At 40.5% G+C, this 25,650-nt stretch overlaps 1 protein-coding gene across 2 annotated transcripts in view; it reads left to right on the top strand.

The window, feature by feature from the left end:
- The window catches only part of SDK1 (sidekick cell adhesion molecule 1), a 365,337-nt gene that overhangs the window by 221,274 nt on the left and 118,413 nt on the right, over positions 1-25,650 (top strand). For both annotated transcript variants that reach the window (XM_015294104.4, NM_204105.5), the window contains exons 8-14: positions 3,292-3,375; positions 8,711-8,905; positions 10,056-10,172; positions 10,404-10,571; positions 12,619-12,721; positions 13,784-13,960; positions 22,188-22,324. In XM_015294104.4, coding sequence (XP_015149590.2) covers positions 3,292-3,375; positions 8,711-8,905; positions 10,056-10,172; positions 10,404-10,571; positions 12,619-12,721; positions 13,784-13,960; positions 22,188-22,324 — 981 coding nt within the window. The remainder of the gene's footprint in view (positions 1-3,291; positions 3,376-8,710; positions 8,906-10,055; positions 10,173-10,403; positions 10,572-12,618; positions 12,722-13,783; positions 13,961-22,187; positions 22,325-25,650) is intronic.

The raw sequence follows: 25,650 nt of genomic DNA on the forward strand, positions 1-25,650 counted from the left end.
TTTTGCCTTAATTTCTTCCACAGTCTGTGTTCAGATGAAGCCACAGACCCTCACTACACAGTAGAGAATCCCAGCACACTGGAGCCTGCAAAGGACCTTCTGAGCATGCATGGTGCTTGCATATGGGGCATACATGCGGGTAAGGAGCACAGCTTGCATGGAGACCACTGCTCCGTTTCACTCAAAGCCCTAAGGGTGTACCTGCACCAGTACTGCTGCAATTCTGTCTTACCAAGACCAATTTTCCATGTATGTTAGTCTTAGGATGTTGCAACACTATTGTCCATAGGTATTCTAGGTCTTCCAGAATTTCCTTAACAGAGTAGTACTGTCTTGCTGTCCAGGCTTATCTCCAATATCAGGCAGCTTCAGTTCACTAAAATTCAGTACATTGTGAAGCTGCTTTTTGGAAACATTTTGTGTCTGTGCTCATCACCCTAAAGTAACATCTGACCACTCTGTGTGCAGTTCTCGCCTTAGTCTTTATCCCTCTTTCACCAATTTTAGCATTTGGCCAAGCTTCCAGCTGCTGGAATGGCTGGGAGAGTTGAGTTCAGTTGGGTTTACTGTAAGGGAAAACTTGGATCTGCTTTTGAAGAAGACTGGAAGTCACATCTATTGACAGACCTGCACTCTGAAAGTCCTCTGGGAATTGTCTGTGGCCTTTAGATTGCATTTTTCTGCTGCTCCTGCCCTTCTTCTGCCTTGTTTGCTTCAATTTCCTCCTGCTTCTTTCAAAAAAAAGCTGATGTAAACCTTCCTTTTATAACATTACAGTCCTGTTTGCAAAGTGTCAGTTAGCAGTGGCTTGAGGTTCTTTGTCAGGCAATTCATTGCTTGACAAGCTCAAGTAAGCATGTCTTAATACAGTAAGCTTCTCTGAGGGTAGCATAAGAGAGCCAGTATGGAATTTTAAGGAAGGAGCACAGATTGTAGGATAAGATTTTGGGAGAGACACTGGGAAAACAGACTGTAAATATGCCAAGGACCTGTGCAACAGTAGTTCCTGAGCAGTGGTCGTGGAGTTACGAGTGTCTTTGAGGTCACGTTAAGGTGCTTTGCAGCTGAACTGCAGGCCCATGCTGGAGATAAATCTTCAAATTTATTACTGGTGCATGAATATATTGCTGATCTAGGAGAAAGTTTGAGAGCTGGCAGCTGATGGTTGCCAAGTTTAAAAACTGACCTGTTAAGATCAGAGTGCCATATAGAAAGGGAAGGTGCAAGAGGTGCATTCACTAACTCCCTGAAAGGAGCAAAATATTGGCAGATGAGGCATCTGTAGAAGAAGTCCAGAGCTACGAGTGGACGTCTGGGTGTTAGGGATATAGGTCTGGATGCTGTTTTACCACTTCAGGTTCTGGTTTGGCCACCTTTCCACCCCCCCCCCCCCCCCCCCCCCCCGTCTCCCCTCACAATCAAATTAAATTGACGTAGAAGGAAATAATCAAGTTTTATTTTGAGAGAGATAGACAGATGGACTTGTGTAGTTGTGTATCCGTAGACACGGACAAGTAAGGAGACCAAAAGCTTGGAGATCAAAAAGATAGAATTCCAAAGCATGGAATGCAAGGAGAACATCAGACAAGGCTTGAAGGATGGAGGAGAATGCTCAGAGTTAGCATGCACTGAGATGCATTGCAGAGGGCTCAGCAGTGTAGATGATCAAGCATGTCAAACTGCATGCCATCAGTGAATTTCAATTAAATGTTCGGCTTTCCAATTTGTTGTTTAGATTAATGCATGAGATCATATGCAATAAATCACAACTTATTATGTATGTTTATTAATAGCTTTATATTTAGGCAGTGAGGATCAATAATGTTAACACATGTATATCATTAGAATATCATAAATCACACAGCTCATTTTATTGGTTTTCCTGGATAAATGAATATTCAGGCTATTTTGCAACCTCACCTCCTCCCCGTAAGATTTTGAAGACTGGTATTGATTGACTTTATTTGGAATGAATACAGAGCTGTAATATCCACCGGTGCCCAAAAGAGGCCCCAGTTCTGTACACTTAAGCAAGTATTTTATTGCAGTTAGCGGGAAGGAGTGCATTGCAGTGCTGGTGTTAATGATGTGTACCTACCTGCTGCTGTTCTGCTCTGCTAGATGAGGATGGCAACACACGCTGTGCTTTAGGTGGTAGCAGGAGAAATAGGGAGATTTGTTGGATGAATTAATACAATTTTGTTTTAATTTATGAAAATACTGATGTTCTTTCAGTAACACAAACTGCACATATGATTGGGGAACAGATTTGAGAGAAGACCAGCTCAGATTCATTGTCACTTGCTGCATTCTTTCAAACATCCTTGAATTCCTTAAATTCAAAACACAATATCTTCTTCTTACAAGCTACTTATATTGCCTTTTCTGTGTTATCAAACACTTAGCAGTGAGTTTGTCTATGCTACAATAGAACTCCAGTTATAACCAAATAAAATGATTCTAAAAACAGTACTCAGATGATAATTACATCAAGTAGACTATGACAGTTTTTAGTTACCATGATGATTACTGCAACCTTAATGCCCATGGGACTTCGACACGATGCTCTTCAATTTTATGCTGCATAGAAGAAAGAGTAACATGATGGTATACTGTACCATTTCAGGAATCTTGTCTTTGTTTAATTAAACGTCTAATATCTTCTCTTTAGTCCTGATAATAAAGTGTGGACTTTTATGATTATTGCTATAACTTCAATTAAAGCCTTAAATCTGTTTGCTTTCAAGAAATAAAACAGTTGAGAAGAATTTTTTTAATTATACAGCACTTATCCCATGATGTTGGCTCTCTGACATGCTATGGCACTTTATTTGACATGCTTCATGCCTTCATGAGGTGGAATTCAGTTTAGATACTGAAGCAAACTATCCAATAAAACGCTATGTTGTAAATATAAACCCTTATAAACCTCTTGGGAAGGCCTTTCTGAGTGAAGAATTAAAACGTTCCATGATTCAGACCTATAAAATGAAAAGCAGTCCCTGCTCTGAGTATTAATTTGCAGTGCAAAATGCTAAATCTTATCTAACATTGACTCGATGCTTTGGAATTCATACTCAGCAAAGCAAGAATTTGTTGGCTTTTTTATGATGCTTTTACTACTAAAAAAACCCTCCAAGTAGAAACTCAGACCAAATAGACAGTTCATAATACACCATGTTAAATAAAATGCGTGCAGAACCATCATATGAATGTCATTATGTCACCTTCTATTTTTCACTTTACTGTGGGTTTCTTTGCTTACTTTTGTTTGTTTCCTCTGTTCTGAAGTACCACCATATTTTACTGCGGAGCCCGAGGGTGTGATTTTGGCTGAAGTGGAGAAAGATGTGGACATCCTGTGCCAAGCAATGGGTGAGTGTGCACAAGTATTGGAACTTGAGTAAAAAATACGTATGTCCTGTATGAAAGAAAGCATCTGGTATCTACTTTTCATGTCTTGAAGCCTACGTATTATTGCTAGCTATCACAGATCCAGGTATAAGGCATGTGGAGGGTGTTTGTCTTTGGAAGACCTGCCATAAATTTCTGCATTACAAACACGAGTCTTTGGAGCCAATAGATCTGTTCAGGTAAATGTATGGTTGTGGAACCCATCGTTGCAATGCAAACAATCAATATTTCAGCAATTCCTCTTCTCTGCAAATTATGGAACTTCTATAGCTTCTGTCAGGAGCTCTGACATTTAAGTGTAGATAAGAGTACTGCAGGAGGACTAGTACAGGTGGTTTTTAATTGGCAGGTGTTTTAATTACGTAAAGGCCTTCAGATGTTAAAAATTCCACCTTAGACAAACTGCTGTTTAAGATTTAATTCCAGAGAAATAGGAGCACATCCTATTTTAGCACTCCAGAAAGACATCACAGTGTTGTGATTAGAGCCGCCTTGACTCTATCACTGAGTTGCTGCGTGACTTTAGCAAGCTGCTTAACTTTTTGGTTTCTCAGTTTCCCTGATGCTACATTTTATAGGCAGTACACATAAAAACGGAGTCTCAAGCTCCTTAAGTAAAAAGTATACCATATTTGTTAAAAAAACCTGCACCCAGTTCTAACTGTCAGCTTACTTGGATGGGCTCCTTCTTCAGATCGGAGCCAAAAAATAAATTCTTGCATATTTATTTTGTTTGCATCAGGATTTAAGTGGTTTTTTTGCTTTATAAAGGAAAGAGTCAACACTGCTTTTCTGGAGGAAGCTTTGCAAACATGTTAGCACAATAAGGAAGCGTGCATGTAAGGATGCTCCAGCTGATTTGGAATTTCAAAAGCCTTTGATGAGGTTTCTTATCAAAGGCACTTACAGAAAAGAAGCTATCAGGTTATAAGAGACAAAGTCTTGTTGTGAATTAATAGCTTTTTAAAGAGAACAAATGCTTGATTCTCAAAGCTAGGGCCTGGAGTTCCCCAGCAATCGGAGCTGTTCAACGTACAGAGTGAACAATAAGATGAGACTGTTTGCTGATTGTATAAAATTATTCAAAGCAGTCGAAATTAAAACTTAGCGCAGGAGAATCATGAAGTGTTTGGATGATTTGGGCTGACTGGACAGTAAGCTGGCAGATGACATTTTTGAAACAGGTGAAATTAGCTCTTACTATGTAGAAAAGCTGTATCTTCTGCAAACATCGGTTCTGCATCAAGCAGTGGATTGAAGTGCTGGGTGTTGGGAAGGTGGAAATAATGTTCTGTCATTGGGCTGCTCTTGCTTTTACTGCCTGAGCACGTGAGAAAAGGCAATTTCAAAGGAAGGAGGAGTGACTAGATAGACCTTCATTGTGACCACATACAACCGACTTTATAGTGTGTTATGATAAATAGATCAGCATTTTTATATTGGAGAAGATATTTTCCAGGTTAGCAGGATTAAAAACGGGTGTTGTATTATTAGGAAAATTGAATGAAAAAACAATTGGAGATTTCTGAAAAATGCTTCAATCCCACACAGCTATTTGGGAAATCTCTGACTCTCTCTCTGCTCTCTGTCACTGGAAAAGCTTTCTGCTGTCTCAAATGTTTTTCATGAATTACCAAAAAATAAGAAATAATAAAGTAATCCTGGAACATCAGGGAGAGAAGGTGTTGACTTCTAAACTCTTCCTTCTACCCTAACTGTTTCTTTGAGCAGTTTAGTTTCTGAAGAGATTAATTAGGAACTCATAACTATTCTCAGTAGATGAGGTCTTATTGTAGGCATGGGCACCTGGCCTGGAACAAATAACTTCTTTCTGCTGAACTCTTCCCATGCATGTCTGATTTGTTGGTCAGTGTGGTGCAGGAGCATGGTAACCTGTCCTCACATTGATTACAGTGCTGAGCATCTCTAGCCCAGACTTGTAAGGGGGCTTGCTTGTATGTAGAGTATTAAGCAGAGGCCTTCTGGTCCGTTATTATATAGACCTAGCAACCACCAGCATTTATAAAGAGAGTAAGTGTAGGTTGCTTTTTCCCTGCTCAAACTAAGAGCTGGAATAAGGCACGTAGGGAACTGCAGAGCTGCCCTACACCTTTGTTGCAAATAGGAAGACAGATTGGATTTCTCCCGGCCCCATCAGGTTCTGAGCACAAAGCCCATTTGCTCAGGCTTTGTGCACCTTGAATGTGTGAGAGACAGATTAATTTCACAGTGTAAGCAGAGATTAACTGTAAATAAAATTGCAACTTGCACAGACTAGCTTTATACTTCACTGTAATGGAGTTTCAATGTATCAGACTGCGCAGTAACCATGCTCTGCTGTATATCTTCCAGCATTTGCTGATGCTGCATGCATTTTTCAATAGCTTTTCTTTAAATGCTTTTTCTTATTTGCTTATAGGGAATTTGGGGCTGCAGTCATTGAGGGGGTGTCTGGGGAGCGCAGTTAATTGGACTTTAGTTCTACCTGTTTAGACAAGGAGATGGAAGGATGTTTTGGGGACACCCCCGTTGTCCACTGGGAGCTAGAGGAGATGATAAAAAATAAATAACAAAAATGAGACAACGAATGTTTAGAGTCTTTTATCCAGAGTCTTAAATAAGTGAAATTTGGCAGAGAGACAAACATCTGTTTCACAGATGGGGAAACTGAGCCTTGGCTTGCATAAATCATTTGCCAAGGTTACAGAGAAAATGGCACAGCCCAAACCAGTCTGTCTCCTTCCCCTCCTCCTCCGTAGCAGGAGATTGATTTGTCAGCCCATCTTTGGAAGAAAAAAAAATAGAGCACTGTGTACATGCTGAGAATTAAGCTTATTTTACTTAATATTATGTTATTTTAGGCCACTCTGTAATCTCTCAAACAATAAGGTAGGATAGGACAGATAATGCTGGGAAAGGCATCATCCAATATGTATTTAAAGTCTTTTCTTCTTTTCGTATTTTTTTTTGTTCAGCAAAATTTGTTGAGAGGAAAAGAAGCAAAATTCCTTGGAGGGTGGCAGGAGGAAAAGTGGGGCGGTGGGAGGGTGGAGAAGAAAGCAAGCTGGTTTTAGCCATTTTTATAGCTAAAGAGGTAGTGAGATGATAAAAGAAAATGTGTACAACTTGGAAGACAAATCTCTCTGGGAAGATCACTAAAGCCCAAATGAATGCTGCTGACAGGCATCAGAATGCTCAGATAAGATCCTATTATTCAGTCTCATAACTTTGAGTAGAGGAAGATATCCGTAACCGAAACGTAGAAAAATAGAGATGGTAATATTCAGTTTGTCAGCTGGGTCGGTGATAGGAAGGTGTATCTCACAGTGATTATGGGATTAGAAGGTTTGCTAATACTGTTAGAAGAATGGGATTTATGGAATGACACCAGTGTTAAAGGTTTGAGTGCGCTGAATGAGGGGTTGCATTATTTCCTCGGTGCCCATCAAGTGACGTGTGGGAAACTCGAGTTGCTATTATTTAAACTTGAAATCATTTCCAGGCTTCTCTGCATCAAGAGAACTATATTCCATTTTGCATCATCTGCTTCTTCATTACTCAGTGATAATTTGTATTTGCCCGGGAGGATCTTCAAGAGATGAATAACACTCTCACCGAGAATTCAGAACAGGGAAGTTTGCACTAATTCTGTAGATGGGCTGCTGCAGGAAATTTAAATTATGTCAATGGAAGCTCCTACACTGCATCTATTCTCTGCCAGACAATGCACTCTGCATCGTGGATTTCTTCCTGAGATGATTACCTCCCAGATTATGAGCACATTTTATTATATCAGCGGAACAAAAGCATCAGAGGTGATTGTAGTAAATGATACATTTTTACAAAAACAACAGCAGCAAATGAACACTCATTTTTATCATTCCTTACATTGTTTGTGTATGATTTCCAAATAGTTAATATAGCTTTTGTCTGTAGAAAGAGAATTTATTGGAAGAAGATGCGAATGAAAGTATAATACGGTGGTATTTAACTTTGGGGCATTTAAAATGACAGTATGGCTTCTCCTGTAGCTCTTCCCCTCTGAGGACCTTAAGTCATTGCCAACACTACAGTGAAATTCAATGTCTGCTCGTGCTCAGTTCATCAGTGACATCTCTTAGTGCTGCTGTGATGCCCCACTTGGCTTTGCTCAGGCAAATGTGACTCACCCGTGAATTCACCTCTATGGCTTCGCATGACACAGGGAGCTGCTGTCCTTTCCTTATTATAAGGGACTGTGAAGCACTGAGGTTTAAAGTGATGTGTGTTCAAAACTAGTGCCTGATTATGAAGATAAAACCGTGTTTGGGGCTGAGGTTACTTAAATCAGTTTGATACCCTTCTGATCCTGTGATTATCCAATCACATAATAAAATATCTGATCCCTGCGTAGGGCCCTTGGCATTCGATCAGCTGGGGATTTCTGGGATATAAAGGCCAAACAGTCAGTGATGGGAGGAGCAGGGCAGGAGCATCTGCAGACAGCAGTCCCAGCCCTCTGACGTCTCACGAAGGAAAGAGAATCCTGCACTGTCTGTGGATACTGAATTTAGAGCTGCTTCATCCCAGCTGATGGCTATATGGCTGCAGCAAAACTGGAATTAGCGTGTCATGATTTGTAGAACATGCACATGAAAGGAAACGGGAATAAAAAGGGCTTGTATTTAGGGCAGGATTTTTGTTTCTCCTAATGTCTGTGTTTTTCAAATAAGAGGTGAAGCTTGAGAATGAATAAAAATAATAATTTAAAGCCATCTCATTGTGCTCTCAACATGCTGCTTGCACATTAGCTCAAACTAAGCTGCCAAATTAGAACTCGAATACAGTCATGTGAGCACTTCATCTCCTATGTGTAATTTGCCATTTCCTTTTTATTTTGACATCTTAGCTGCAGTAGCACAGAAAAATCTCATTTGGGATGGAACAGCCTTATAGACTCGCTGCAATGTCACACTGCTGCTGTTTAAGTAGCATGATTCTGGCTTTCAATGTGAAATTGCTATAAATCTTATTTTGTAGTAGCATGAAATATGATTGGGTGAAGAAAGTAATTTGATAACATGTTTCCTCAACATTCCCCCTTTCACTGTTTTCCCACATGTTCTGCTGCGTGTTATTACCATTGATAATGTAAAATGCTGCCTCCCATTTATCAAAAGCAGCTTGTAAAAGTATAAATAAGCACTATGGAAGGAAGGGATGCCAGGGATGTGACCACAACAGCGCTGTGTGCTTCAACTTTCTAAGGCGCGTTGTGCAGATACTAACAGTGATGTTCTTCTGGGCTTTTTTATAGGTGTTCCCATTCCTTCCCTGGTTTGGTATAAGGACTCCGTTCCCCTCAGCAAGCTGCAAAACCCCCGTTACAAAGTCCTGCTGAGTGGGGGGCTGCGGATCCATGCGCTGCGTCCTCAGGATGCAGGGATCTTCCAGTGCTTCGCCAGCAATAAAGCAGGGGAGATACAGACCTACACCTACCTGGATGTGACCAGTGAGTAAGGAGCTGGGATAGGGGTGAGGGGTTTTGCTGTTGCGTCTGTAGATGAGCCTACAGCTTTCTCCATGCTCATGTAGTTTGCACCTTGATTTCTTATCAAATGTGGCTGTCCTATGTGTGAGATACCCCAATGTTCCCAGTTTGGTCTGAGTGCAGTCTGCTGAACCCCGTAGAAAACACAGGAGCTTGAGGTGATCTCTTATTTCATGCTATGAAAAGAAAACTAAGGGAAGAAATAGAAAAGTTAATTGTAAAATGGTTTTCCCTCTCCTTTATAATTAAATTATTTGGTTCGACTGTAATGTAACTCTGCTTCATGATTGTTCACGGTATTATTTTTTTCTGCCTTTTGTCTACAACGACACTTTGCAGGGAAAACAAAGAAAATTCAAGTTTAATGTCTATTTTTTTGGCCAAAAAGTCTGATTAAATGCTTTTGTTAATGAAATACACTTTTCACTGTGGGAGAATTACAAATCCTCGTAGTCTCTTTTAAAAACAATTACTAACAGGCATACATTTCCATAATATTTTAACTCCTATCATTTAGCCCAAGAGCAGTTTATATGTACTGACCAGAACTTCTTCAGCCTGCAGAAACCAGATCAGTTCAATATAGATTGAGGAAACTGCTGCAAAAAAAAAAAAAAAAATGTTGTAAAGTGCAACTGGGGGAAAATAAGAGTGAAAGAAACTTGGAAAAAATGCCTTGGATGAGAGTCGGGTTCTAAATTCTTTTGGCTGACATTTAAGTTTCAAAGTTAATGCCTTTCTGAAGTTGCTTTTCATCTTAAAGAACTCTGTTATGAAGATGAAAGAAAATAGTTTTGTTTATCTAGATTTCCCACTTTCCCCCAAACACTCATTCAAAGCTTTATCTGCCTTTATCTGTAAGCCATCTCACTTGTACACGTGTAAGCGCTGATAGATTTTTATTTTCCAGGTAGGTAATAAACTGAATTAGGTAATTCCTAAGAGATGAATAATGAAAGGTTACAGTCACTGCTGAGAGGTTTTCATGCATTATTGTCATGTCCTTCTCCATGATCAGCTCTATAAAAGTGGAAGTAAAGCAGTCCACGATAATAGGAAAGGCATCTTTCTGATAACTGATCCGCTGAGATTTCAAATTGTTTGATTCTAGACATTAAGCCAGCATTTATACAGCCTCCAGAGGATACCACTGTGACTGAGGGGATGACTGCCATGCTGACCTGTGAAGTTTCAGGGGCTCCAAAACCTGCCATCTCATGGAAGAAAGGTATCCCCTTACTACACTGCCGTGGAACTGCTTGTTTTCTTGCCTACTCCTGTAGATCCATTTGATATTTTGTGATTTCTCTAGTTCTGTGAGCCTAGGGTTGTAGAGGTCCTGCTGCAAGCCAGTGGCCCAGATAGGTTGATACCATGTTTGGAAGAGCTGCGATTGCAGTGCCTCATCCAAGCAGACTATGCGACATTAATCATGCTGCTTTTCCTTTCTGTGTTTCAGGAAACCAGATCTTAGCCAGTGGCTCAGTTCAGATTCCTCGTTTCATTCTTCTGGAATCCGGAGGGCTCCAGATAACGCCCGTTTTCCTTCAGGATGCTGGCAATTATACTTGCCACGCAGTCAACTCTGAAGGAGCTCTGAATGCTTTCGTGATGCTAACCGTGTGGAGTAAGGACAATGCTTTGTTTAAAGTCTAACTTGAATCAAGTGCTAATTGGATTTTGGTGTATGACCAGGAAATTTTCGTACCTAGTTATGCTTTTCTCATTAAAAGTCTCTCTTTTAATGGTGATAACGTATCTGTTTTAGGAAACATATCACAAGTACCCATTTTGTTTTAGAAATCATATGTATAAACTGTTACATTTTGTGAAAGGTTGTGTGTTTCAATGGAGCATCTAGTCACGCTTACAGTTTCACTTGGGTTTTGCATTGGTGAAACTTGCCTTAGTCTGCATTGCAAATCTGCCCTTTTACTTTGTGGATTTGGCTGTTTGCAAGTTGCTTTCTGCCTCCAGCAGTCTGCAGGCAGTATAGAACAGCCCATGCTGTTACAAAGGCTGTGGCTACAGATACAGTAGATGTAATTTTTCCTCATAACTGTGCATTTCTTTGTGACCCTGGGCGTTGTTGGAAGCTGAAGCAAAGTACAGCACACATCTACTCTCTCATGTTACAGATTGGCATGGCACAGGGCAGCCTGTGAAGTGATTTAGTCTTTCATCGTTTGCCCTTGATCTCTGTTTTTCCCCTCTGCTGGTGTAAAAAACTGAATCAGTTAGGTTCCCCTGTACTGCCCCTAAATGAGAGGCAAAATATAAGTTCCATGTGTCTAATCTGAACCAGCAGCTGAAGGGTTAAAGTACACTGTGTGTGTTGTTGCTCATGGTAGGAAACAATGATCCTTGAGCTGGGACTAAAAATTAAAGACAATGAAGATGATAGTGATAAATACAGAAGTACTGAGTAGCTCTTTTCTCCTATACTTGAAGTACAACCCTGAGGCTGATTATGCCACAGATGTGTGGTGTGTATTTGACATCTGTTAATGCCAAAAATGTACACGTTACATCAGTAACATTTTGCTTTTTGAACCTGGGAATACCTGAAAGCCATACTGGGTGTAAATATAAAGTGCTTTTGACACATGACTGTTAGATTTATAACTCATTGACTACATAAAGCCAGGTTGTTGTAAACTGACTGACATCCAGGTGTATGGATAATAGAGATCCTTCCTGTTAATTCTCAAGGGAATGATTCTAATATGTGTTAAAGATAGTTTCTATTCATTGATACTGCATTGAAAGGGAAGGGAGAAGTGATCATAACTTACGTAAACCTTCTCCAATGTAAAGCATACGTAGGTACATCAGGAATAATGCCTACATTCCATGCTTCTGGGCGTTGCTTTTGATTTTGCTGATAATTCCTTTTTGTGCACAAATGAGACCTCAGTAGATGCTGATTATCTCTGTGGAGAATTGGGACTGATTAACATTATCCACATACCTCCTCACCCCTAGTTGTCTACCTGCTCCAGATGATGCTATCTGCTGCCACTGCTGTGTGCTGAGCATAACAGAGATCTTTCACACCAGATTTGGTTGCTGTAGTTACAGCAGTTTTTGTCTTCTGTGTCTCCAGGAGGTGCTTGAATAAAGATGTTTTGAAACATTTAAGTAAACAACATATTTCCCTATGTGAAAAAATTCAGACTACCAAAAACTCCTCCTCCCTTAACCTCTTTATAGAATGCCATTCAAGCTTTCCTCTTTCTGGATGTTTTTTCTAGTGTGTTTTTCTTTGCACAGATTTTCCTTGTTTTTGTTTTCTCCACTCTAAATTGTGCGGCCTGTTTTCTGACAAAATGCATGTTTTGATTCATTCTTAACGTGCTATAAACATACTTGCTGCCTTAGGACTTCAGGGAGTTGCTACAGAGGCTTCCTACAAAGACAAGTGAGAGTCAGTGCAGCTGTAGCACTGCTGACTCAGACACGTGCCCTCTGCTGCCTTTGCCTCCTGCACCCCACAGCGTACAACCTCTTCTTGACACAATGACATTAGAGGCAGGGGAGGCTTCATAGCAAAGACTTGAAGAGGAATGGCCTGCTTGCTTTGAATGACAAATGTTCAGTTGCCTGCTCCCCGAGTGAATATCCAAGTCAAAATGCTGTAATTTCACCTGAACTATGGCTTGTGTTCCTTTCAGATCGGACTTTCATTGTTCACCCTCCTGAGAATAGCACTGTGATCAAAGGAACTACAGCCACTCTGCGATGTGAAGCAACTCATGATCCTAGAATTTCAATCAGGTCGGTGGTGTCAGTTCTTGTTTGTGTGGTTTATCTGAGCTCAATTTTATAAGCTAAATGAATAGCATTAGGTGAAAAGTTTCAGGACCCCAAATTTTAACACCAGACCCCTTATTACTGCATTATAAGGTTGTACACTGTATCATTAATCATATAAATCTCATCTTCCATTTCAGCCTTATGTATTATTTACAATGAGCTATGTTCCACTTCATGACTTCAATATAGCCTTCCATGATTTTACTGTCAAGGTTAATACACTATCAATAAAAGCAACTTGTCAGAAGCTGATAGTTAATGAGAGTAAAAGCCAAAGAGAAGGAATAGGATTTCAAACATGTCTACGTTGTGGTGTATGAAAGCGATGCGCGATGTGCCCATGTTCTTGGAAGCAGCTCAATAACTAGAGGCTATATTCTGCTTTTACTGCATAAAGGGAAAAAAAAAGCATCTTGTGTGAACTATTAACATTTGCACTAGAGCATCTAGAGGAAGTTCACCATTTAAAAATAAATTTACCATGAAAATGTACGTAGACTGAAAGCCAAATTAAAGAAAATGCAAGGAACAGCTTGGAGGGTGTCAGAAGGGTCAACTGCAGAAAGAACTTCAGAAAGAGATATAAAGATGTAAAAAAATGTTATGTAGAGATACTTAATTGCAAGACCACGGACTGTACACTTATCTGTGGCATGTTGGTATGTGTCTTGTAAGGGATGACAAACAGGTGAACTTTGCCACAGCGGTTAAAGATGCTACTGATTCTATCAGTGTGAGGTTGATACGGTCTTTGCAGAGCTGTGCCAACACCTCTGCTGATGTTACCTTTAGTAGTATAACTGATGTTGCAGCTTAAACTGCTGTGTCTTGGATGTAATTACATTTCTTGTTCTGATCACTGATCTAAAGTTAAAATTTGAAACAGGCACTGTTCCTGAAAGTATCCATAGAGGCCTGACATTTCTAGTTTGCTACTACAGAAGCTGGTATCTTGCACAGTTCACATAAATATACTTCAAATTTCTTGCAAGTAATTACTAACTAAAACATTGTAATATTCAGGTACGTTTGGAAGAAGGACAGCGTTGTAATAAATCCATCCAGCAGTTCCAGAATCACAGTAGAGAAAGATGGAACCCTCCTCATCAGCCAGACGTGGTCGGGTGACATTGGGGACTATACTTGTGAGGTCATTTCTTTTGGAGGAAACGACTCCCGAATGGCTCGACTAGAAGTGATGTGAGTACTTCATATTGAAGACAAGGCTATGCTGGTTTTCAGATACCCTTGGACACTTTTCTTAGGTATTTATTCATTTCACTGGGAAGTTAAGGCTGGTTCATTGTGAATTAAATTGCTTTGAGATGTCCTCCCTTTTGCATGCTACTGTGCTACTTGGACTTTCAAGTGACTGAGTTTCAAGTCACTCAGAAGTTACTTCCAATTCAGTGTATTTCTCTGCATTGTGTCCAATAGATTGGATGGCTGAGCTTGGGGGATAACAATTAATAGTTGTAGTCTGCCTGAAGGCCAATAATAAGTGGACTAATGCATGGGATTACAATGGGGCATGTCCTGTTCAACATCTTTATCAGGGATCTGCAGATTTTGAAGTGCATATTCATCGGGTTTGTAAGTGACACAAAATGGGTGTAGAACCTCAGTGTGAGACCATTGTTCACAGGGACCTAGATAGGCTGAGGAATGGGCTGACAAGAACCTTACAAAATTCAGTAAGGACAAATGTCAAGGCCATGTGTGAGGAGCAGGCTGACCGCAAAGGTTGGAGGTTTTCTAGACCAGACTGGATAAACTGGTCTGATTTTATGGCTGGCCCTGCTTTGAGTGGGGCTTTGGAGAAGAGACGTGAGGCTCCTTCCAACCTGAATCCTTCTGTCATTCCATGCTGTTGGACTTTCCCATCAAGCCCAGGTGCTGGGCTGTGATGCCAAGGTTATAGGAAAACATTTTCCTCCCTTAGTACTCTTTCTCTGTTAAACGTACATAAAAATAGCTGGTCCCTGAGTAGATATTGCTTATTTTTTCATTCTCTTTAGACACAGAGTTCCAGGGAAAAATATTTTTACATATGCCTGTCTTTATTCCTAAGAATCTTGAAAAATTCAGTTAAGAAAAAAGAAAATACTTAAAGTACACTTCGCTTCTGAAAAAGGATTATAAAAATGGCATTGCATGGCTCTGTATTTTCTATTTCTGTCATTCCACTGGAGCGAAGTAAGCTTCCATTTTATTTTTATCACTAAAAGCAACAACTGCGATTTTGGTCCATGTGTGGAACAGATCAAATGAGTAAGACAGTAATGTTTTATGTAGTCTTTTTTTTTTTTATTCGAGTAGTGCCACATGCTTTAATTTAACTCAAATTGCATCTGTTTCTGCTGGTCATGCCCGATGTCTCTGAGAAGATGGCAACTTCTGCTGTTGGCAGAATAATGAGTTCACCTCGGAGATTTGCTATGCAGAGCATCGTTTGATACAGCGCTGTTCTGACAGTGCCAAGGCAAGATCAGATGCCCGTTTGCAGAGAGTGGCCATACATTCTTTCTCTAATTAAGCACTCCTCAGCTCTCCTCCCAGAGTGCATTTTACTGCTGGTTTGGATCCAAGAGCAGAAGACAATTCAAAATATATTGCTGCTATATAATCATACTTTCTTTTTCTCTGAGGCTGTTTTTGAGTGGAGGGCAGAAAATTATGGAGTGTAGACAGAAAAGAATGTTAAAACCTGGACTTTGAAGCGAGCTGCAAAAATGTGCCAAACACTCCTGCAGCTTAATCCTAAATACCAAAAGACGTCCTATGTGATGACCCACTATAGCACAGCAGGTGTATTTACTCGCAGCTTCCTCTTGACCAGTAACAGTTTTACACTCTGTAAAACTCATGCTAGAAGTTAACCAGCATACTCCATGTGCCTGCCTGCCCTCTCTGCACCCAGCAGTCTGCAGCTCTGCTGGCTCTCCATGCCCCAGTGCTCTGCAGCTGGCTCTACATCCTGGATCTCTGCTTCCTCTCATGTTCTGTTGCTGATGGCTCACAACCTGTCTTTCCTGAAGGAATTAAAGTAATATATCAGACCCACTCCTGTAGAGGACTTCAGTAACTGATAAGTCACTCGATCATACCTGGAAATGTGACATTTGATTTCAAAGCTGTGCTGCAGGTAGTGCAATGATGCCAAAAACATTGCATTCCTTTGCAGCTTTTGTCATTATCATTTGGCTCGGCGGCACAAATCTTTGAGAAATAGAGATACATGATACAACAGAAGTGAAATGAGGAAGAAAATATGTAGAAAGGAAATGTCAGAAGTAAAGCTTAAATTAAATTCTAGCTAGTATACGAATGACAGATCTATAACATTCCCAGTTCTCCCAGATAATTCTCTTGTGCAGAACATTAACAAACAGGGCATGTACACTTCCATCGATGAGCACTTACACTTCAGTGCCTTGAGTAGCACTAACGTCAGACAAATGTTCAAAGGAGACCTCTCAACCAATTACAGACCAGAGCAGTCTACCAATGGATAATATTGTAGCCTACCTACCTCCATCTGACAGCTCTGATTGTCTCACCAGCTTTTGTCCCCCAGGACCTGGCATATCCCTCCTCTACCTCTGGGCATGTAACAAGAAATTTTCAAAGGCACAAATAAGTTTGCTACTGATTTCTATTCAAGCTGATTCAATTCAAAACCATTGACCTTCAGGGTGACCTTCAGTTATTCAATCTGTGAGTGGTTTGGTTTTCTAATCTGTGAAAAAAGGAAAGAGAACTTTTTCCTCCTTTTTCTTCCCTTGTTTGAAGACAGGCTTGGGAAAAAAAAAAGGGACCATTTCTTTCTAGAAGAGCACAGGCTGATAGCACAGTAGAGTTCTAGCACAGTATACATTGGTAGTGCAAGCAGGATGGATCATTTTTCTCAGCATGTCTATGAAGAAATAAGGTATTTGAAACTGAAAGCCAGCAAACTAATGAAGAACTTGCTAAAGTGCAGCCAAAGGTTACTCTGCTCATCAATTTTGCGCTGATGGTACTTGGGCACAGAAACTAATTGCTAGTCAAGATACTCTACTCATTCATTTGTCTTCCCTCTAAATGTGTTTATTCTTCATGTACATCACTTGATTTGATTTGCACGAGGTAAAACATCCACGAGTGATGTTTCTCTCCTGTAAGAGATGGATTTTAGTTTTTTTACTTAGTTATTTATTGCTCTGCTGGTAGATCTTCTCAATACAGAAACATTCGCAGATGATGAGCTTGTGCTTCTCTCGCATTCTTCCAATTCTTAAGGTTAGATTCTGAAAATAATTGTATGTATTGAAACATACCAACTCCATTTAGCTTGCTTTTATGTTCCTATAAATACTATATGGGATGGAATACATACAGAGAAAATAACGCTTGTTCCTGGAGCTACGTAAGCTGAGTTATCTCAGTGTATCACTCTCCTGACAGGAAACACTGCAGATTCCAGCTCAGAATATCCTGAGGGTTCTCTGTGTATATGAAATATTCAGAATTACCACTATCTGTGCCTGGTGATACCTGCTGCTCAATATCTGCCTCTGCAGTCCATACTAAGGGATCTCTTTGTTGTATGAATGTGACTGAGAAGTATGGTAATGCTGCATTGTTGGAAAATCAAAGCCCTTTACAAGCCTCTGTTATGTCACAACATCGAGTAAAATCTTTTAGGCTCTTTTTCTATGCAAAAATACGGAGAGGACAATGTAATATAAAAATAGGCAATTTATTCCTGGCAGCAAGTTCATCTTCTTTCAGATCTCTTTCACCAAAGAACTATTATCGCTCTGTCTTCTTCAAAGGCAGGAGAGGTGAGCTAACCAGTTATAATAAAACCCACTGTGTTGCCAAGAATGCATAGTACTGCCATTGTCAATCATTTTAAAAGGAGTTCTGATTTTTTTTTTTCCAGATATTTGTAATTGATGCTTCTTCCAAATAGCTTGGTTACTAAACAGGATCAGTGAGAACAATGCAGAGTAACAAATGAAAATGATGTCTCATTACAAACCTATCTTCGCGTGGTCCCATGTCCCTGAATTCTGGCAGCTCATCTCTTCCTTTTAGCAGGCACTGAAAGCAGGAAGGATGTCAAACTTGAAAGTACATTATTCCTTCGTCACTAAAAAGGAAATCTATTTATTTTTTCCAGGCTCTCAGCTGAGCTGTTATCCAAGAAATAAGGTTTACCGCTGAGTCTAAATACACTTGATATTCAGAAAGAAGTACCACCCAGAAATACACTTGGAAATACAATCATCTGTTCATCAAAGGGCTATTGGAAATGGTGGTGTTTTTAGTGAAAATAAAGCATAAAATTCAAGAGCCTTTCCCAAGACATCTGTAGGCTTGAGCTTGCAGAGGCTGCCAGAGGGAGGCAGGAAACAAATCTGTGTGCTCTGGGGTTTGACAGGTGTTTAATTTCAAAAGTCCACCTTGTTATATGGGTGCAAGAGACAAAAATCCTCAAAACTAATCGATGCCTTGCAGGAATCAATCCTTCCAGAACTCAAAAATTGGAGAGGATTCTTCTGCAAGAGAAACTGGAAAGTCCTGAGCAACACATGATGTGTTTCTTTATTTAAAATGTTATAAACTTTTATGAGCAAAGCCATCAAGGCTGAGAGCTTTGCTAGATTTCCTGCCTCAACTTCTTAGCAAATTATCAGGTCTAGCAGATGAACCACCTGCTCCCAAGTAGAACTTGTACGAGGGACCTGATTTAGGAAGTCATTTACGAAGTGGGAGCAGGGCTTTTTATAAACTGACAAGAAAACTTGTTTAATCTCCCTTGCCTTTTTAGTAATCCTCTCTTCAGTCACAGTCTCTCTAATTACCTGCTGTTGGACCATTTTTCTCAGAAATCTCTCCAAACCGTGTCTGGTTTATTTCCCGTAGCAAATAGTCTGTTTTAGCTAATTTTGTAAAACACTGTATGTGTTTGCTGAGTAAATTTTTCAGCTACCCTCTGGCAGTGATGAGCTGACTCAAAACATTAGAGTTTCTGTTTTGAACATGTATCATCTGTAAGTAGCTAATACTTCTCTCCTAGACTGTCACAATGGCTTCGTGTTCTTTTCGTGCAAATCTGCCATTTTAATTGCTTTGTCAGAGACCCCTCGGGTCACTTTGGTGGCTATGCCATTAACCCTGGGCTTATCTATCAATTACAGATTTCAAAAGGGTCTGTACATGGTTTTTGCTATCATATGAAGTAAGTCATGGAAAACTTGACTCTGTGCAGCTCTTCAGCATTAGAGGCGTGAGACCTTAAGATATTGAAAAACCTTCATATATTTCCTGTTTGGGGCTTCAATGAAAAAAAAAAAAAAAGGATGATAATGCTGGATTATGAGCTTCCAAGGTCTGATCAAGGGCTGCTATGTGCCCTGCGTGTTACTGTCCTAAACCTTACCCGCTTTCTTGGTGTATGAGAATTTGAGCAGTTCTCATCCTGACGGAGACTTGAAATTACTATTGCTTGCAATGACTTCTTGAATGTTTGCAGCAAGAAAAAGTAATCTTCCTAAGAAAGAAGCGATGATCTGTTTTGGGAATGTGAATATTCATGGTGGTGGTACAAATTTCATTTGTCATCTGTTCCACGTCTGCAGTAGCAAGTGAGAGGGGAACAATGTGCAAGTGCTTGCTAAAGTAGGAGCTGCTATTTATTAATCTCTGCTTTTGTATACTACAGAGAGAAAAGCACACTTCTGTGCTGGAAAGTCTTTGTAGTTTTAAATATTTATTTCTGTCCAGGTGTGTTTCTTAGGCACTTATAATGTCTGTCTTGGGGGATTTAAATCTGTAAGCGCCATCTGTTGCTGTTCAGTGTGGACACATATGGGTAAAGAATATGATATTAGTGGAGATAGGTGTGCTGTCTGGCTGCTGCAGCTCATGCTGTCCAGTCTCTGAGCAGAAGTGCCTGTTTCCATCATGTTGCTGACAGATTGCCATTTTGTGTCAGCCTAACAGAATCATCAGCTAAACACAAATTGTCAGCAAAAAAAAAAAACCAAACAAAAAAAAAACCACATTTAACCTGAATTTGTGCTTTGAAAAATGTGAAGAAGGGAAAAACTCTTCTCCTCCCAAAGTCTTCTATTATTTGTGCCCTGAGAAAAGGACTGATCCATAAGGTCTTCCGCTCGTGTAGCCTATTCCTTCTTTAGTGTGACCTCAGACCTTCGAAACATACAGGAAAACAACCCAGTAAATGCACACCCTGAGAATATCCTCAGCAGATTCCAGCAGTTTGTCCCATTGTTGGAGGAGGAGTTCCAAAGGGGTAGGTTTGCAGTCAGCTCCCTCCTGGCCATCCCTCCACACTGCTCTCTGCATTACCTTCTGGAAGAGCCGGAGCCGCAGCCCAGCACTGAGCTCATCCCACTGGACCTGGTGATAAATGAAGTGGGGACTGCGACTTCTCTGAGCCGTCACAACAAAAGGTTTCACTCTCCTGCAGTAATTTCCTTTGCCAACTTAATCACAAAAACATTTTTCTAACCAGCTTGCTCAGGGACATGATGATAAGTTATAGCGGAGGTTTAATGTTTATTATAATTTAATGTTTCATTCAAAATTAAGTAGCACACGCCTGTAGTCCCTGTGTAAATGGCCATATCTTAAACCTCACTCCATGCTTCTCACGTGGCAGGCTTTCTCTTCTATTTTGCCTTGCAGGCCAGCTGCCCTTCTACTTTGTTTTCACATCGCCCTTTTCCCTAAGCTGGCTTATCCAAAACTTTGCTGCACTCTGCTCAAAGTTTGCATCTGTTGGGCCCATTCATGCTCTTCTCTGTGCCTGATGTTTCCTCTTATCCAAAACTGACCACACATCAGCTCTTTCTGCAGCAAAATCCAGTGCTGGATGGTGCCGGCACTGACCCAAGCAATACCTAAACTTGTAATCAATGCAGAGATCAAGGTTTCCTGACCAAGCACTTGAATGTAATTAATACCAAAATGATCTTCCAAGTTGTCTTTCCATGATGCATGTCTGACCATGCTTCTGATTTGTATTTAAAATCAAATGAGAGGGGAGGAGCCATGGAGTCTCAAGCTCAGCCCTAGGGATGGAGCACTAAAGCCCTTCCAGCCTGGGGAGAGGTTGGAAGTGAGAGCCTTCCACCTGTGCATTTCTCTTGCAACTCTCTGGCTCCTCACTTCCACGTTCCTCAATCTTCCAGCACAAACCTGAATCCAGAGCATATTCATTGTTCTGGCTTGAAGCCAGAGTCTGTATTTACTTTTGTGAGAGACTAAGGAGTTGCGGTTTTTAAATAACTGCAAGCCTTCAGTAGCATGATACATTACAGTGTGAAATTACTGTTTTTAATACTAAGCATATAAAGTCTGCTTGTGGCTTTCTGCTCTGGCCAGAGCAGATGAGCGGCTCATGCTGAGGGAAGGCTGCCACTGAGCTTTCCTGGGAAGAAGCACTGGACTGAATGGGCAAAGACTGGTCCTCCTTGCTCTTTCTTTCCTGTCAGAGGTCCTTGTCCTCCTAAAAACCAGAATGGAAGGAATGAAAGTCAGGCTTAAATGTAATGGCTGAAGGACTCATCGCCGGATGCAGTTCGGCACATAAGGGATGCAGCAGAATTTAGTTTTCTCGCTGCACCATGCAGCCTCTGACTTTCAGGAAATGAGTCCAAATGAAATGTTGTTCCATAAATTGCCTTTATGTCGAGAAATTACACATTTTAATTGAGCTGCTGTTTTATTTTTATTTTTTAATGTTTCATTTTGTATTTCCGTGGGGTTTCTACAGGCATTTTCTCTACATTTTCTGGTTGGGTGCTTCCAAAAAAATCCTTATTATAAGAAGGAAAGATTCTACCCATGACAGGATAAGCCTGAATCCATGAGTAAATCGAGCTGTTCTGTAGCCTAAGAATACATATGGTAATTTTGATTAGTAGCTCTATATGGATAGTGTCAATGTCTTCTGCTTCCTTGAGTATGAAAAATTCCATGTTAAATCATATCTCCCATGTGGTTTACTGTTTATATGTATTACTGCTGTCACATTTCTAGGACATCATTGTAAGAAGGGGGAAAAAAGTGAGAGGGAAATTTATTGACCAACTTGTCTCAATCAAAAAGCAGGAATGAAAATTGGCTTCTTCCACATTTAGCAACGTTTCCATTAGCTGTTCTAAGCATCAGCCTTGGGACTTTCAGCACAAGTTGTGGGGCTTTTTTTCCCAAATAGGACAAAGCTGTGAATAATTTACAGATGCCTTTCATTTATTTAATTGCACAATAGCTGCTGTTAGTTTTATATCTATCATCATACAAGTCTGATGTCATGTGCCTTTAGCTGCCTATACAACTGTCCTGAATGAAATATAGATTGATTCTGCTGTGCATTTTTTTTTGTCTTCCTTTCTCTTTTCCTTCACAGCGAGCTGCCTCATTCCCCTCAGAACCTTCTGGCCACCCTGAATTCCTCGTACAGCCGCAGCGTGGTGCTTTCCTGGGTGCGTCCTTTTGATGGAAACAGCCCTGTTCTCTACTACATGGTCGAGCTCTCTGAGAACAGTGAGTAAAGTCAAATATGTCCTCATATTTGCCTTAATTATTTAGCCTTGCGGACTTAGCTTTTACCAGAGCTGCCTACAAAACCTTACTGTTATTTGCTAAATCAGGGACAGTTTACAGGGCAGTCTGGGTATTATGCTCAACTGTTAGCACGCTGATAGAGTTCAACTACAAAAAAAGACCTGATATGGTGCATTTGGTATACAGGAAATCCTTAGTTCCCCTTCCAGCATTGCCAGCCTGACTTCAAGGATGTCAGCTCATCCCTCTATGCTTCTATTTGACATCTGTAAAATAGCAGGAGTCATATTTTATTTCTTTCCTGTTGTCCTTTGCTCTGTGCTCATAGATACAGTGATGCATTCAGAGCCCCACTTTCACCTGAAAAGTGCAGGCAGTCTGATAGCATAAGGAATTGATGGTCTGTCATAGGAACAAACTCAGATGTCAATAGGAGCTGCTGTTATGTCTGTATATGGTTTCATATGTTTTCTCCAGTTTCCCTAGATTATTGTTTTAGAACCTTCTTTCAGGTTAGTGGCTGAGGATACCGAACCATGAAACATACAAAGATTTTACCTTTGTTTGTAACACTCATAGGTTGCAAACCTGATCACTGTGAATAGCCACTGCTCACAGGTTTGGCATGCTGCATGGCTCGTCCTTTCTGGCTCTGTTTGCAAGGTTATTCAGGGACACTGCTAAATGCTTCTTTCAGAGTTGATGGAAAGATGAGGTTATATGGAAATCGGTCACCTTGGCAATACTTTCTAATCTCTATCACCCTAGGAGCTGGAAATCCAAGCCTAACAATTGGTTCTTGATGAAAAAATTAAGAGCATCACTTTTTCTGACATGTGGAAATTAGCTGCTGCATAACTGAATGTGAAACAGTGCTGATTTCTTATTATCTAGAGAGCAGAGTTTTGTTTTGCCACACAGAGAGCTTGGGATGAAACTTGAGCTTCAGATCACATACAAGCCCTGTGCTTTGCAGGCTGAAGTGCATAACTTTTCTGATAGAGAGGTCCCAGAACTGATGATCTTGACATCTGTTGCAAGAAGTGCAGTTTTGTAACGGAAATCCCGAGTGTTGTCTGGGATTGCTGTCCTTAACACAGCTCTGGGTTTATTTATTTTTTTATAACGAATGACTCAGAAAATTCCCAGTGTTCTGAGCTCACACCTCGCTGCACCTTTTTATCACCGTCTGTTCTATCGTCACTCTTCTCTCTCCTGATATTGACTATAGGCCAGTAACTGCATTTTCACTCCCTGTGCCCGTTCTTTCACTCGGGGTTATTGCCCTGAGTGTTTCGTGTCTCCCAGTGGCTTTGACAGAGACAAGTTAATCAACTCTCAGTCTGGAGACATGATGCAAAGATAGCAGAGCTGTATTTACCCGGAGACAGCACAGAGCTGGCCAGAGGAATGCACGTGGGTCCTGCACTGTGCTGCACTGAGAAGCATCACAGAGCCCACTCAGCCTCCAGGTCAGATTTGGAAGGTCTCTAAGCATCTTTGTAGCAATGAGGCCTTGCAGGTCTGTACTTGCAGTACAGAAATAGAGTAGACATGCCATCGTTTCAAGAATGCTATAATTTGTTTCCTGAAATTTGTGGAAGGCTCAGCAAAAATCAACAGTAGTGCTCCAGAAATTATGCAGTCTCTCAGAGCTCCACAGGATCCTGTGAACCCTCACTCGTTCCATGATAGATCCAATAATTTTGGCTGATGGCATTGCAATCAACCACTGAGAGAGTCTCATTATCACAAATCATAGGTATATGTACTTCAGCAGACTTGCAGCTGCATAAACCAAACAGACACCAGGCTTGGTGTGGTCTGAGCATCTGAACTCCCAGAAATGTTCTAGACCTTGCTCTCCTTTGAGGTTTTTATCTCTACATTTATTTACTTTGCTTTTCTGCACTGGTTACCCATATAGGTAGGACCAGGAGGAATCCAAGCCCTTCAATATTCCACTCTTACTGTGCTCTCTCATTTTATATATTATTGCTCAGCTTTACAGATGTCAACAGAGCGGTGGAACAATGTCAACAGTGACTTCTCTTTGCAAAGCTGGCTGTAATGTCTGCATATTGTCAGTGTCTCGTTTTGTTTTATTTTCTTCAAGTGTTTGGTTTGGAGTCATTGTGATCTCAATGGTGTGTGGTTAATATCTAGTTTCCACACCTAATACTCCTTTGGAAACAGCATCTTTCCTTGGGCCTGTCATGTTCCCCCCACCCCTAGGTGATGTTCACGAACGCAGCTGACATTTGATCTCATGAAGGTATAATTTTTGTCTGATATGGCTGTGCAGAATCTGTCTTTGCTTTCCAGAGAAAATCTTCAGTCAGGTTTTCCGTTGGCCCCTTTTGTGCTGCAGAAAGAGCAACTGTCAAGGACTCGGCACATGCCTTCCTTCGGCATGAGCTCATGTGCTTGTGGCTGCAGCTCTTCCACCATCAGCAGCAGTGCAATATGCCGAACATCCCAATCCCAGGTTGTTTTCGCACATCTAAAGCTAAGAAAGGGAAATCAGAATTATGATTTATTTTCCAGTTAGCAAAGCTGCACAGAAGGTATTGTTCTTCATTCTGTGGAGCTTTAATGCATGGGTTTTGCTTTGCTGTTACAAATGCCAAACTGTAGTCTAGTTTTATTTGTTCTTTTAGCAGTTTTGCTTTAAATAATTTTCTAATAGCTTTCTGGATCCATTGTGCATTTTGAAACACGCACCGTAAGTGAATGCATAATGACGGTATCTGTTTCAGAGGACTAGCTGAAGAGGGTTCAAAATAATGAGTGTAGATTTCAGAGGACTAATTACTAGCTACATTAGAGAGAGGCGTGTCACTCCACCTGGCATGGATTAGAAATCCTTTTCATTAATATCAATTCAGTAAAGAGATATAAAAACCTTTTTTTAATTAGTGGAAAAAAACAGTGGCAGATCGCATGCATAAATAGCTGGAAATATGAACGACTCCAGTCACCAAGTCACCTAATTTTTAACATGAATGTATTTGGCATAATGTAATAATTCTCAAATTACAAGTATTCGCAGTAGACTGTGTCTGTGGGTGATTTGAGGCATATGGCCTTAAACATTTGGGGGCAGATTTATAATCTAATTTGAAAAGCACAGTTCCAGGGAAACACAGTCATTAGCTATTCTGCCCACACAGAGCCAGGAATGTGAACCTTCATTTCAAATAAGATTTGCAAATAAATAGCAGCATGCGTTGCTGTTATTTGCACTATCGTGATGTTTGGATGCTTCACGACCTCTTTAACCCCTGTTGCAGTGTTCCTAAGAA

Source organism: Gallus gallus, chromosome 14 (genome assembly GCF_016699485.2).
Source record: "Gallus gallus isolate bGalGal1 chromosome 14, bGalGal1.mat.broiler.GRCg7b, whole genome shotgun sequence".
Lineage (NCBI taxonomy): Eukaryota > Metazoa > Chordata > Aves > Galliformes > Phasianidae > Gallus > Gallus gallus.